The sequence below is a fragment of the Podarcis gaigeae genome (assembly GCF_964106915.1).
Source record: "Podarcis gaigeae genome assembly, chromosome: 11".
In the NCBI taxonomy this organism is placed as follows: domain Eukaryota; kingdom Metazoa; phylum Chordata; class Lepidosauria; order Squamata; family Lacertidae; genus Podarcis; species Podarcis gaigeae.
In genome coordinates, this window is record NC_139687.1 from 1248912 (window position 1) to 1263554 (window position 14643).

General features: G+C 44.9%; 1 protein-coding gene across 6 annotated transcripts in view; it reads left to right on the forward strand.

Annotated features, from left to right (window-relative positions):
* MAMDC2 (MAM domain containing 2) overlaps nucleotides 1-14643 on the forward strand; it is a 79961-nt gene that overhangs the window by 19113 nt on the left and 46205 nt on the right. For 5 of the 6 annotated variants that reach the window (XR_014555959.1, XM_083702020.1, XM_083702021.1 and 2 more), the window contains 3 exons: nucleotides 7669-7940; nucleotides 10147-10231; nucleotides 11490-11627. Coding sequence is in view for 5 of the 6 variants with exons in the window: in XM_083702020.1 (XP_083558146.1) it covers nucleotides 7669-7940; nucleotides 10147-10231; nucleotides 11490-11627 (495 nt within the window). In the remaining variant the exon portion in view is untranslated. The remainder of the gene's footprint in view (nucleotides 1-7668; nucleotides 7941-10146; nucleotides 10232-11489; nucleotides 11628-14643) is intronic. The other variant, XM_083702022.1, reaches the window with a different exon arrangement.

A 14643-nucleotide genomic window follows, 5' to 3' on the forward strand; every position in this document is an offset into this window, starting at 1 on the left:
GGTGAGGCTGGGAACCCCCGGAAGGAATCCTCCTCATCTTCGGTGGACTCAAAAACCGCTCTCCACCTACTACTGTCCCTTCTTCCCCCATACTCTTCCCCATCTGATTCTTCTTCCTCTTCCTGTCCTGATTCTGGGAACCCCTCGCACTCCTCTTCTTCATCAATGGTGCCGAAGTGTTCCTCCCAGAACCTAGCCAAGGGCTGGGGCTTCCTTGGGAACCGGCGATGAAATGTTCCTACTAAGACCTCATCCTTGACCATTTCTGCCGGTAACCAGGTATTTTCGGACTCCGGTTCCCCTTCCCATGCCACTAGGTACTCCACCTGTCTCCCCTTCCACCGAGAGTCGAGAATTTCTGCTACATGACTGCTCCGCTCCCTCTCTTCTACTTGCGGTGCCGCAGTAACCTCACTTTCGCGTTCCCCAAATTCTCGCCCCTCCCTGTATGGTGATAGTAATGACCTATGGAATACTGGATGCAGTTTCATGTTGTCTGGCAGCCTGAGTTTAAAGGCCACCGTATTGACCTGCTGTATAACCTTGAAGGGTCCCAGTCGTTTTGGCCGCAATTTTTTGCAACCCCCTTTGAACGGTAACCCTTGTGTTGACAACCACACCCGGTCCCCCACCCTTATGGTCTCTCCTTCCCTTCTGCTCCTATCTGCCTGCTTCTTGTATTCTGCCTTGGCCCTATCCAAATTCATTTTGAGCTGTTGGTGTATTGCTTCCATTTCTTCCACAAAATGTTCCGCTGCCGGTACGCTCCATCTTTCCCCCCCTTCCTCGGGAAAGGCCCTGGGGTGACACCCATAATTAGCCAAAAACGGACTCATGCCCGTGGACACATTTTTCGCGTTATTGTACGCGAATTCGGCCAGGGCTAATTTCTCTACCCAATCATTCTCCCGGTCATTTACATAACACCTCAGATATTGTTGCAGAATACTGTTTGCCCTTTCCGCCTGCCCATTTGTTTCTGGGTGTTTGGCGGTTGAGAAATTGACCTCCACGTGCAGTAAGCTCATGAGCTTCCTCCAGAACCTGGACGTAAATTGTTTCCCTCGATCTGAAACCACCCTCAAGGGGGCACCATGCAACCTAAAAACGTGTTTTACAAACAACCTGGCGGTTTCTTCCGCCGTTACCGCATGTGAGCAAGCTATAAAGTGGCACATCTTGGTTAACAGGTCTACCACTACCATTACCGCAGTTTTCCCCTTGGATCTTGGTAAATCCGTCATGAAATCTATGGTAACTGCCTCCCATGGCCATTCAGGTGTGGGTAATGGTTCCAGCAACCCCGCTGGGGCCGCCCTTTCCCCCTTTGCTTGCTGGCAGCGGTCGCACCCCCTTACATACTCTCGTACATCTTCCCTCACCTTGGGCCACCAGAATTGCCTGGTAACTAACCACATTGTTTTGTGTTGCCCAAAGTGCCCCGCGGTGGGGCTGTCGTGCAGTTGTTTGAGTACCCTACCCCTCAATTCCCCTTCTGGTATGTACAAGGCCCCCTTGTAGTACAACGCCCCGTTCTTTTCTTCAAAACCCCCGGTGATCTCCCCGGCTCTCCTGAGCCCTCTGAGCTTCTCTTGGGCGTATTCATCGTTCTCTGTCCCTTCTACTAGTTCTCGTTGCCCTACCAATGCTGCCCCACACACCCAGTGGTCCTCGGGGATGACATGTCTCTCTTCTGGTGCTCCCTCCCCCTCCATATACTCTGGTTTTCGAGAGAGAGCATCCGCTCTCACGTTCCCTGGTCCCGGTACGTAGCGAATCTCAAAATGAAATTTGGAAAATTCCTGCGCCCATCGCACTTGTCTCTGGTTCAGTACTCTGGCCGTTCGCCAATATTCCAGGTTCTTGTGGTCCGTGCACACCTGAACCTTGTGCTGCGCTCCTATTAGCAGGTGCCGTCATCGTCGAAACGCTTCATAAATGGTGAGCAGTTCCCTGTCATACACTGTGTAGTTCCTTTCGGATTTATTCAACTTCCGCGAGAAAAAGGCACACGGTCTCCAGTCCGACGCATCCTTCCCCGGCTGGAGCAGAACCGCCCCTACCGCTCGATCTGATGCATCTGTTTCCACCCTCATCGGTTTCTGTAGATCCACGTGCAAGAGCTGTTCTTCCGAAGCGAATGCTTTCTTTAGCTTTTCAAACGCTCGCTGCGCCTCTTCCGTCCATGCAAATTTCTTCTTACTACTGAGACAATCGGTGATGGGAGCCGTTAAGTGGGCAAAGTTTTTGATGAACTTCCGATAGAAGTTCCCAAACCCCAGGAATCTCTGCACGTCTTTCCTGGTTCTGGGTGTCTTCCATTCCAGTACCGCTTGGACTTTGCTAGGATCCATGGCCAATCCCTTGTCTGACAAACGGTACCCCAGGAATTCCACCTCTCTAGTATGGAACTGGCACTTCTCCAGCTTGACCCACAGCTGGTTTGCTTGCAGTCGGCTTAGGACCTCTCGGACATCTCGGACATGCTGCTCTTCGTCCTCTGAGTAGACTAACACATCGTCTAAGAAGGCTAAACAGTTCTTATAGAGCAAAGGTCCCAGCACGTGATTCATGAATGATTGGAAACAGGCTGAGCCCCCCTGTAGTCCGAAGGGCATAACGAGATACTCAAAGGCCCCCAAGGGGGTGAACATGTTGTTTTCCATTCATCCCCCTTCCTCACCCGTATCAGGTTATACGCCCCCCTCAGGTCCAGCTTGGTAAAAATCTTTCCCTTCCTCACCCTGGTCAAAATGTCGTCAATCCTGGGCATGGGGAAGGCTACTGGTTCTGACACCGAATTGACGGCCCGAAAGTCCACTACAAGCCTGGGCTCATTAGTGTCTTTTTTGTCCACAAAAAACACTGGGCTGCCCCCCACCGCTCTTGACTCCCTGATGAAACCTCGTTTCAGGTTCTTGTCTATGAAGTCCCTTAACTCCTGCATCTCCCTGTCTGACATGGCGTACAGCTTGCCCACTGGTAGCTGGGCTCCCGGGAGTAGGTTGATTTGACAGTCAAAGGGTCTATGCGGGGGCAGTCTATCTGCTTCCTTCTCACTGAAGACATCACTCAGATCGGCGTATTGTTGGGGTATTTCTCCCTTTTCCCCCACCGCCATCACTGCAAGACTGGCCCTAGCCAGCCCCTGCATTTCTCTTCCCTTGCAGTGCTCTAGGCAATGCGCTGACCCAAAAGAGACTGTCTGCTGGTGCCATCCCACTAGTGGGTCATGTAGCGCCAGCCAGCTCATTCCCAAGATGATGGGAGGTCCCGCTAGTGTGGCTACATGAAAAGCAATGACTTCCGTGTGTCTTGCCACTCTCATTGTCATGGGGACCGTCTGTTGGTTCACTTCCCCTCCCAGCAGTTCCCTCCCGTCAATCGTTGTCACCTGCAAGGAAGGAATTAAGGACAGGGTTTGTATTTGGTGTTCTGACGCAAACTCCTTACTCATAAAATTGCAGGAGCTGCCTGAGTCTAAGAGGGCCTTTATAGTAAGTGGATGTCCGTTGGGTAGCTCTAGCAGCACCTCCACGACGAGAGCAGATCTTGGGGGTTCAGGCTTGGGCACGTTCACTGATCCTTGGCCTGACTGCTGTGCCCTGTCGTTGGCAGCCAGGCGTTGGCTTTTACTTGCTCCTTAACCCCCTCCTCCTCACCCCCAACAGCCCCCACCATTCCTTGCCATCCCTTCCTTTGCGGGCAGACCCTGGCAAAATGTCCTGGCTGTTGGCAAAGGAAACATTTCTTGCGCTCTTCCCTTCCTTCTTCCGCCCTTCGTTAACATTTGAAGTTCCGCGCGCGCTTGCTCCTCCAATCTCCATCGGTTCCACTGGCGGGGAAGGTTGCGCCGGCATCTCAGGAATGTGGAAATCATTCCAACGCTCTCCTCTCCCTTCCCGCTTCTCCAGCGCTCTCGCCTCCTGGCGCGCACCAATCGCAAGTGCTGCCTTGGTCAGCTGATCCATGGACTCAGGACGGGGCGCGCGGGAAAGTTCATCTTTCACCGCTGGGGCTAGACCTTCTTCAAACAGCATTTGTATCGGGTCCGAAGACAGATCCCACCCCAATTTATGTATAAGCATGGTAAACTGTGTCCAATACTCTCTGACTGATTGATTTCCCTGTTTGCACACCATTAACTGTCTGCATACCATGCCCTGTTCAATCTGGCTGGAAAACAGCAAGTCAATCGCACCAAAGAATTTCCTCAAGTCTTTTAAGGCGCTATTATTGTTTGCCATCAGGGGTCTCACCCAATCTCTAGCCCCTCCCTCGAGGTGTCCAATCACAAAAGCCACTCTCGATTCCTCATCAGCAAAGTCATCGTGTTGCAGGTTTAGTGCATATTGCATCTCTGTCTTAAAGGCTTGGTAGTTCCTTGGATCACCCCCAAATTTCTGTACCAACACAGGTACCTTCCTTCCGATGGGAGTGGGTTTCCCCTGTGCATCCCTCCTTTCCTCGAGCCGCGCCGTTAGCAGTGCCAGCTGGTGCTCCAAAGCTCTGTTTCTCTCCTCCAGAGTTGGTCCCCCTCCAGCTCCTCCTGCTCCTCCGACTCCGGTTGGGTTGCTGATGATGCCTCTCCTTCGCACAAGCAGCATCAAAGACTGACGGATTGCTGTGATGGGAAAAGGGGGCTGCTCGTGCGTAAGCGTTTAAAGCCTCCAAGCTTTACCATCAGTTCCTAAACTTTCCCAGTCCGAGGAGCCATGGGTGCGTGGCTACCTCAATCGCTGGCAGAATCCGTCAGTGGGCGTTTCCGGAATTTACTCCAACATAAGAGTTCCTTGACGGAAACTCTTCTTCTGGATTCTCTGCGTGACAGTTTCCTCCGCGGAGTGGGCGTCCCCAGCGGAGGTCCTGAGCCCTCCCCGCTATTCTCACTGGAAACATCTTGGAGCCCTTCCTCCGATTGAGTTTCTGCAGGAACTCTCCCTCTCCCCCTACTGGTTCCTTCCTCCGCATCCGAGGCTCTCCTAGCCTCCTTGAGCCCTTCCACCACCTGACTCTCCGATGGCAGTTCCCTGACAATAACCTTTGTTAAAAAACCAGAAGCTTTTTTATTACAGGAATGGTTCTACCTAAAGAATATAAGAATTTGTTTATGTATGCAACAATGGCTGCCTAGATATTGCTAGCCCAACATTGGAAAGAAGAAGAAGTCTCCACTAAGGAAGATTTGCAAATTAAGTTAATGGAGTATGCTGAAATGGCTAAATTAACTGGGAAACTTAGAAATCAAGATGATAACAAATATTTTAAAAATAGGAAATATTTATTGTATATTTACAAAAGAAATGTATGCAAGTTAATTCTTTAGCAGGATTTTTAAAAAAACACTTGTCATATTATAGACAATGTACAAAAATTGGAAGTATTCAGAGATAAAGTTTTTATTGATATACGTGAATGAAAATATTATAAAGGAACCAAGGGAAGGGGTGGAGAAAATTCAGGGGATTCAAGTAATCCCATACAGCGGATTCAATATGGATTGTATATATAGTTGTTTAAAATGTTTTATTTTATGCTTTTGTGAAAATTAGTTATACAAAAAGAGAGCGAGAGAAGGAGAGGCTGGTGATGGGATCAGGGTCAGGGCACAAGACCCACCCCAGCAGGACCCAGAGCCAGAGGGAGCTCATCAGCAAGGGTGGTGCTGTTAGTTGAACAACATTTAGCAAATCCACTTAACTCTGTGATGCACAATAATTACTTAGCTTTTGTAGCTCTCCACTTTTATCTCCCAGTCTTTAGGTTAATAAATATGAAAGAGTAAGGGGAATTGCATGCAGTGACAAAATTGCTTTACAGAGCTAACATAACTGTAGTGCAGAGACTTCATCTGCATTTCCGGTTTGCCAGACAGATGATATAGCTTGGTTCTGATTAAATGTCACATTCAATTGAGAACAAACACATTCTTGCTGTATTTTGAGGAGGGGAACAACAAATTCTATAGCGGCATTGACATTTAGATAGGAGACCCCAGAGGACACAATTTTAAACAAATGGCTGTTTGAGACAGAGAAAATGCTATGCTGCTTAGAATGTACAAACCATTTAAACCCTGAGGGTGCCACTTAAGATATAATTCTGACTGTGGTGCTGTTGTGAATGTACCAAAAATGTAAAATGTCATGGTTTGCATCTACAGAAAAGCTTTCTCATATGTTTAAAGCCAAAATTCTAACCTACAATTGCAGTATGGATTTCGAAGTATACACTACTTTGATAATAATATGTTGATCTTGGGTAAAAGCAAGATTTTTTTGGAATATTTTGTTTTAATTTGAATGTTAACTGATTACTGCAAGCAGAAATCAATCAGAATGACCTTTTAAAATTCTATTTAGGAATTAAAATACAGTATCTCTTGGCATTTGTTTTTACCTTTTAGGCAATTTTCACTCTGAGGAAATAAAATTCAATTGATTTTAAATGGAGATTATATACCTAAGTTAAGTGTGCCTGCAGTTATCAACTTCCTTGGAAGTGTGTTTAATAAAGCTATGGGAATAAAGACTGATGGAAGTGTTTCAGTCCTTATGTGGAGGCTGCCAATGAAAAAGGTTTCCGTGTAATGGCGCAGCCACAGGATTGGGACCAAAACATGGTTTGTAGCAACACTGGGGAAGATTTCCCTCCACCAGCCCAATAGTGTAGAGAGGGCTGCACTTTCAGATGTATTTTGAGATTGATCAAACTAAAATCTAGGGATTAGAATGATTGTGTGGATTCCTGGATGCTTTGTTTTCCTTTGGCTCTCTGATTCAGGCCTGGAGGAAGCTCTCCAACTTCACTGCTAGCTGGCAATTGTCCTGAGAGAGCCTCTGGGCAGCAAAGGACAGAGCGTGCTGTTCTTTGGGATAGGACGTCCACTCTCCACAGCGACACAGTGCCCTAGTTGTGTTGGAAAGAGAGCACGTTGTGTGAAGTAATCATTATAGATTTATAGTTTTATCTATCAGGTGACATGATGGCAGCCTCCCTTTGGTCTTGGACTGCTTCAGCTGTTACTCATGCAGTGCAGTCTTGAGCCTATTTGCCGACAAGCAAGTTCTAGTAACCTCAGTGGAGCTCACAGCTTTGAAGCATGCTTAGTATAGTCATAAACATGTACATGTTCCCCTAGATTGTTTATAAAGGCGCACAAATTGCTGGGAAATTATTATTATTATTATTATTATTATTATTATTATTATTATTATTATATTATACCCCACCCATTTGGCTGCGTTTTTCCCAACACTCTGGGTGGCTTCCAACACATAAAACCATAGTAAAACATCAAACATTAAATACTTCCCTATACAGGTCTGTCTTCAGATGTCTTCTAAAAATTGTATCGCTATCTCCTTGACATTTGGTGGGAGGGCATTTCACAGGGCGGGTGCCACTGCTGAGAAGCCCCTTGCCTGGTTCCCTATAACTTTACTTCTTGCAGTGAAAGAAATGCAGGAGGCCTTCAGAACTGGACCTCAAATACATATTTGTGTTCTATGCTGAGTGATACTTTTATGCTGAGTGATACTTTTTACACTTTAGTGTTTGTGTGTCTTTTTTTTTTAGGAATGGGGAATTCAGCGTATTTTCTAATTTAAATATGGATGCCGCACATAGTTTCTCTGTTACAACTGAATTTTGTTTCTGCATTTCTAGGTCATTATATTTCTGTGGACACCTCACAGGGAACAAATGGTGACACAGCTGTACTCCTCAGTCCTGACCTATATAGCGAAGAGTGGAGCTGTCTTAGACTGATATATCAGATTGCAGCATCTTCAGAGTTACCAGTAGATCCTACTGCCTTAAACCTGTACCTAAGGGTGGAAGGTGAAAGTTTTGACCATTTGCTTTGGACAACCACTGAACGCTCCGAGAGCTGGCTCATAGCTAGTTTAGATATACGAAACAGTACAGACAAATACAAAGTAAGTATAACATTTGTATGCTTGAATATAGTCTACATGCATATACATTGAACAGATGGGGGTGGGGAGGCTGTGCCCTCAAGGCAGCAGTAGAGCTGTGGGGATTTCCTGCAGAGGTTGTAGTTGATCTCTGTGTGTGAGGGGAGTGGCAAATGCTACCCTGTGTAAGAGAGGGGTCTGCTGTCTCTCTTGTGCATTCATTGTATCTCAATGAACACCTGAAAAGAGCTACAGGATTTGTATTATTATTATTATTATTATTACTACTACTACTACTACTACTATTATTACTATTATTGCTATTATTGCTATTACTACTACTATTATTATTTTATATTTTCTGAGGAAGACAACTGTTGCAGGAGCTACCAAGGTAATCATATTGGAAAAATCAAAGCTTTTTTGTTGGAATACAAACAGGATTCCTTCCCATTTTGACCTCTGACCAGCGGCAGAGCGCATGCTACCACTACCCAGGGGTGGGCATGCAGGGCATGGAGGGGCATGGAGCTCGCTTGCTGTGCTTCCGGGCCAAGACCTGGGAGTGGAGCTGTGGGCAGGAGCGAGAGAGCTGCCTCAGCAGCATCCTCGCCGAGGATGGGGTGGCAAAGTTGCCACCAACTTTCCTTTTCTCTGCCCTGGTGGCCCTGGGCCATCGCGCAAGGAAGCTGTCTCCATGGTTCCTTTGTGCACCAGAGCCAGGCTCTGGTGAGGCAGCTTGTTGTAGAGGTGCCTGGTTGTGCCCCCTCAAAAACATGTTCCCAGGGCCACAGCTCCCTGTCAGGCCCCCCCCCCCCCCGCGCTACACCACTGTGACTGACTTCATTTATATGCAAAATGAGATTGTGAAAATGCAGATTTTCAGAGTTTATTTTGTTGCCAAATCAAATCTTAAATTAAATAGGGCTATGTGTGATATGTCAGTGTGTGAAATCATAAGCAATTACCGTATTTTTTGCACCACGACACTCACTTTTTTCCTCCTAGAAAGTAAGGGGAAATGGCTGTGCGTGTTATGGAATGAATGCCTACGGGTGGCGGGGGGGGGGATCTGCTGCAGTCGTGAGCAGAGGATCCATGGTTCCCCTTCCTTCCCTCCTCCGTGGCTTGCTTTGAAACAAAGCGGGAGAAGAGCCGCTGAGTGAGGAGGATAGAGGGACAGAGAGCCTGCTTCTTTAAAGGAGCAAAGCGGGAGAGGAGAGGAGCCGCTTACATGAGTGTAAGCGGCTCCTGTCCGGTTGGTTCCTTTAAAGCAAGCAGGCTCTCTGTCCCTCTCTCTTCCCCACTCAGCTCGCTACATAGCAGCAAAGTTTTTCAGCTCGCTAAGCCGGGGATGAGCGGGGAGGAGGAAGAAAAGCAGAGCCTGCTTGCTTTAAAGGAGCAAAGTGGGAGAGGAGAAGAGCCTTCTCCCCTTATACCCCTCTTCTTCATTATTAGCAGCATCCTTCTCCACCCACCCCACACGTGCTTCTTCTCCCCTTACACCCCTCTTCTTCATTATTAGCAGCATCCTTCTCCACCCACTCCACACGTGCTCCTTGTCCTTGAGTGCTTTTCCTTCCCTCCCCACTTAATACGTGGTTACAAAGCACGGATCCACATGGATCCTCAGGATTTTTGCACTGGGTCACCCCAAATTCACCATCAGATCACATAGCATGTCCATGGCTACATCTTGCACCAAAGAAATCACGCACCCACTGTTGCCTGGGGCCGCAGTGGTGCAAAAATGTGGTTACAAAGCATGGATCCCCATACTCACTGTCAGATCACATGTCTGTGGCCACAGCATGTACCACAAAAATCATACATCCACTGTTTCATTTAGAATAATTTTTTTCTTGTTTTCCCCCTCTAAAAACTACATGCGTGTTAGGGTCGGGTGCGTGTTATAGAGCGAAAAATATGGTATTTCTCTCTTTTATATACATGTAATCTCTGAACAGATATTCAGGGACTGTACTAGCTGAAGGTGTTAGGCATTGCCCTTTGTTAATAATAATTAATACTAATTTTATTATTTATACTCCGCCCATCTGGTTGGGTTTCCCCAGCCACTCTAGACTGTTCTTCAATAGAGTCTTGCAAGGAAAAGAGTCATTGTAGAGCCTTAATTCCAAAACTGAGATCTCTGCTGCTTCCTTAATTTTAATAAATGTTATGAAAAATATTAGCACTAAACTCCTGTTTTTGTCTTATTTTGTAGATTGTTCTAGAAGGCATCTTGGGAAGAGATATTTTTGCCAGCATAGCAATTTTTGAAATTAAGATAACTACTGGCTACTGTATAGGTAGGTGACTCTTGTAATAATCGGCTCTAGTTAAAATGAAAATTTGGTGTTTAACTGTGAAACTGGGAACATTAACTCACATTAACATCTTCCTTCAGATTGTTTTAGTAGCAATTTATTATTTCCAGAATAAAGTCAAAGTATTGTAACTAACTTTTTATTTATCTTAAACTGAACAACAGCCTAATTACTCTCACCTGTCTAGGGAATGTTGCACCAGTGCAAAGTTGCTGCAGCAAAATATCTGGGATGTAACAATTACTGCAGAGCAACTTCATGGTGTTGTCATGCAACAAATGAGGATGCAAAACATTTATGGCAGTGGCAAAAAACTTAATAGAGAGAGACGAAATGATTCACACGTCTGTAGTTGCTTGTGAGGTCTGGTGATGTTTTTGTGGGGGTATCGAACTGCAACAGAACAAGGGGGGGGGGCTCCTCCGAGATCACTTTTATCACATATTTATCAATTGAGATAAGCCGTCAAGTTTGGAGGCACTGATCCAATTTACTATAATAGCAGATTTGGAGATGAGTTTTACTTTTGCCATTCTGTCTTGCTGAGAATCTTGAACCATGGGCAGAGCTTGTCTGAGGCCCTTGATGGGACTCTTGTTAGAATAAAGTTATAAACTCAAACTAAAAAGCAGCTGGTCCCTGGTGGGGGCCCCTGGCCTCTGAGGCCTGGAGCAAGTGTACCTGGCTACCTTTCCGCCCCCTGCTGACATGGGCCTGCATGTGGGATTTGGGAAATTTGGTTTCATATCCTAAATCTGCCTCTGATTCCCTGTGTGGTTTGAACCTCAGGTAGCCCTTTGTAATAGTGAGTATAATAATGAGGCATTGTACAAAACTGTTAAATACTTTGTTTTGAAAGCAAAATAATAAACACCAAAGTTTATGGAAATGTGAATGTATAGATTTGCTTCCAGCCATTGCTGCTATTAAGTGAAAATTGGCTATCAATGGTGCATTTGAATTTTTCAAACAACTCCTGTAGCACTGGAAAGAAAGAAACCAGCCACATATTAACAGTTTGGTTGAAAGTTTAATGAGTGGGTGATGATGGTAACAGGTGGGAGGAGAGTATGGCTCAACATTTGTATATCTTTGTGAATAAAATAAGAAACATACTTTTAAAAAAATTATTAAAGGACTGTGCTGGTTACCGCTAATGCACCAGATGTTTAGGGATATTGTGAAATGAACGGTTGTGCACCATGCTCTCAGAGTTTCATTGTATGCTTTGCAACTGCAGAATGTAATTTTGAAGAAAACCATCTGTGTGGTTTTATGAATCGCTGGAACCCCAATGTAAACTGGTTTGTTGGTGGAGGAAATGTTGGAAATTCACCATCCATCCTTCCAAGAGATCACACTCTTGATGATGAGTTTGGTAAGCAAGAAAGATCATTTGCTTGTTCACTGGAAAAGTGTTTTCATTTCTTGTTTCATCTATATGAGGGTCCTTGTTCTCATGGGAATATAAACAACACATCCCACATCCCAATTTTTTTAAAATAGCATACAGCTTTAGAAAGTACACTGGAAGAAAGAGGGAAGGGAGGGGAATATGCAGACTAAATAAGTTAATCGCATTTCTTATATAAAGAGGGCATTCCTCTGGGAAAAAATCTGTTAACACTTTTTCTGGGGAAAACATCTGTTAACAGTTTTTCATGAAAGTCTGCTCCCTAAAATACTTACATATATGACATACATTAGTGCAACTCTGCTCTTGACTATTTTCCAAGTAAATTGTGACCTACATCTTCACTAAATGTTTTCAGGCTTGTTTTTTTTCAAGGGCCGATAGGTTTTTAATTGTATTCCCATTGAATAAAATCAGATACTGTGATTTATCTAGGCATTTTCCCAAAAACAATTTCTTTGGAATGTTGTCAACTGTGCATATAGTCCAGACTAATTATTAATTAGCACTGCTAATTAATTAGAACTTTGCTAATTCTTGATTCTCCTGTTTTTTAAGGAAGCTGAGGCTTTGTAGTAGAGCACAGGAAGCCAGTGTGTTACCCTTCAGATGTTGTTGGACCACAGTCCCCAGCAGGCCCACTCAGCATGGCCAATGGCTAGGGATGATGGGAGTCATAGTCCAACAACACCTGGAGATGTTGGCAGAAGGTCCTAGGTTCAACCCCAGCATCTTCAAGTACAATTGGAAGAGGCCCTGGAGACCCACTGCCAATTCCTAGGCTGACCAAATATGTGAATCCATTTGTACCTTGGTCATTACTTGTTACTATAAAGAAACTCTATTCCATGAACCACACCATTGAGAAAGTGTTAACTGTAACATACTGTGTAAAGAAACATGAATAGAAAGAATATGTTCTTCATTTCTGTGGAGACTTCGGCTTTTCTGGGCCATAGTATTGAATAACCACGCAAACTCTCTGGGGCAGGTTGGATCTTCTGCCTTTAGGCACTACAGACACAACTAAGAGATGCCTCAGGATGTCCTCTTGGTTTTAATGTATCATGTGGGATTTACTGTTGTTAGTTGTAAGTTGCTTTGAGTTGCCCTGAGCACATTTAATAAATAATAATTCAATAAATAATAAATAAAAATCCAAAAGCAGATGTTGCCCTTTACTTTCAGTGAGATGTAGATACAGATTTTTATTGGGATGCATATTCCCATTCTGAAAGGCAAATTAGACATAATGTTAAATGCACTTGTATTTAATGTACACCAGCTGCGCTGTGTGATAATTGTTGTTATCATACCTGGTAGGGACAGGAAATTTAACCCCTTTCCTGCTGAAGTCCTGACCATCATTGTTCCCAGAAACTGCTATTTGCATTGGGATTAAATGGGTCTGAGAGAATTTGTCCACACAAATAGAACCACAATACAATGGTACCTCTGGTTGCGAACACCTCTGGTTGCGCACGCTGTGGGTTATGAGCGCCGGAAGTAGCCGCTCCAGGTTGCAAACTTTGCCCTGGGATGCGAGCAGAAATCTACCAGCTCCATCTGGTCCACAGGCTGAGACCCTCCCTGCCCGCAGACTGTCTTGCCAGAGTGATGCATGCTGTAGTTACCTCCCATTGGACTACTGCAATGCTCTCTATGTGGGACTAACTTTGAAGGTGACCTGGAAACTACAACGAATCCAGAATGCGGCAGCTAGACTGGTGACTGGGAGCGGCTGCCGAGACCACATAACACCAGTCCTGAAACACCTACATTGGCTTCCAGTATGTTTTTGAGCACAATTCAAAGTATTGGTTCTGACCTTGAAATCCCTAAACGGCCTCAAAGACCCAGTATACCTGAAGGAGCGTCTCCACCCCCATCGTTCAGCCCTGACACTGAGATCCAGTTCCGAGGGCCTTCTGGTGGTTCCCTCATTGTGAGAAGTGAGGTTACAGGGAACCAGGCAGAGGACCTTCTCGGTGGTGGCGCCTGCCCTGTGGAACACCCTCCCATCAAATGTCAAGGAAATAAACAACTACCTGACTTTTAGAAGACATCTGAAGGCAGCTCTGTTTAGGGATGTTTTTAATGTTTGATGTTTTATTGTATTTAATATATTTTTAATATTTTGTTGGATGCTGCCCAGAGTGGCTGGGGAACCCAACCAGATGGGCAGAGTATAAATAAATTATTATTATTATTATTACACGTACATACACATTTGCTATCTAGGAAAGCAGTCTAAATGTCTGTGAGATGAAACTCCTTTAAATCTAGGCTTACTCATGAAGCTCCCTTCATGTGCCCTAAGGGTAAAATAAAACAAATTGCCACCACTCTGAGCTTTGCAATAAAGCCTGAAACACATCAAAATAAATAGTGAAAGAAGAATATTCTTCCTTTTCTTTTACTAAAAGATAAACATTTTAAATTGAAGCAACTTGACCAGAAATAGAATTTCTGGCCTCTTTAAACATTCATAGAATTGTATTTATTAATTTGCCACCTTCTGCCATGCTGAGAAGAAAATAGAATATATTTTTGGTGACAGATAATGCATCTGCTAAATAAAGAGAGCAGTGTTGAGATGCCTGCATTGCAGGGAGTTTGACTAGATGACCCTCGGGATCCCTCCCTCCTCTGTTATGCTGGCATGTTGTAGCCCTAATAAGAAATACATTCACAAAAAAGAAAGTGAGGGCCATGTCATCTTTTCTCCTACAAAAGTTTATATTGCCTGTGAAGTTTGTTTCCTCTGTTTCACAATCTAGGGATGAGACGGCAAATTAGAGGCTTCTTCAGAGATGTTAAACCACAAAGTATTATATTTGTTCACTGGAAAGACTGAGTGCAGCAGATGCATTTTGCTCTAAAACTAGAGCAGATGTCAACTCCAGAGGCTACTTTTGCTCATTCAGCAAATTCTGCTTTTTTCATGTGATCTTTTGATGACAAAAGGGAGTTCCACAGC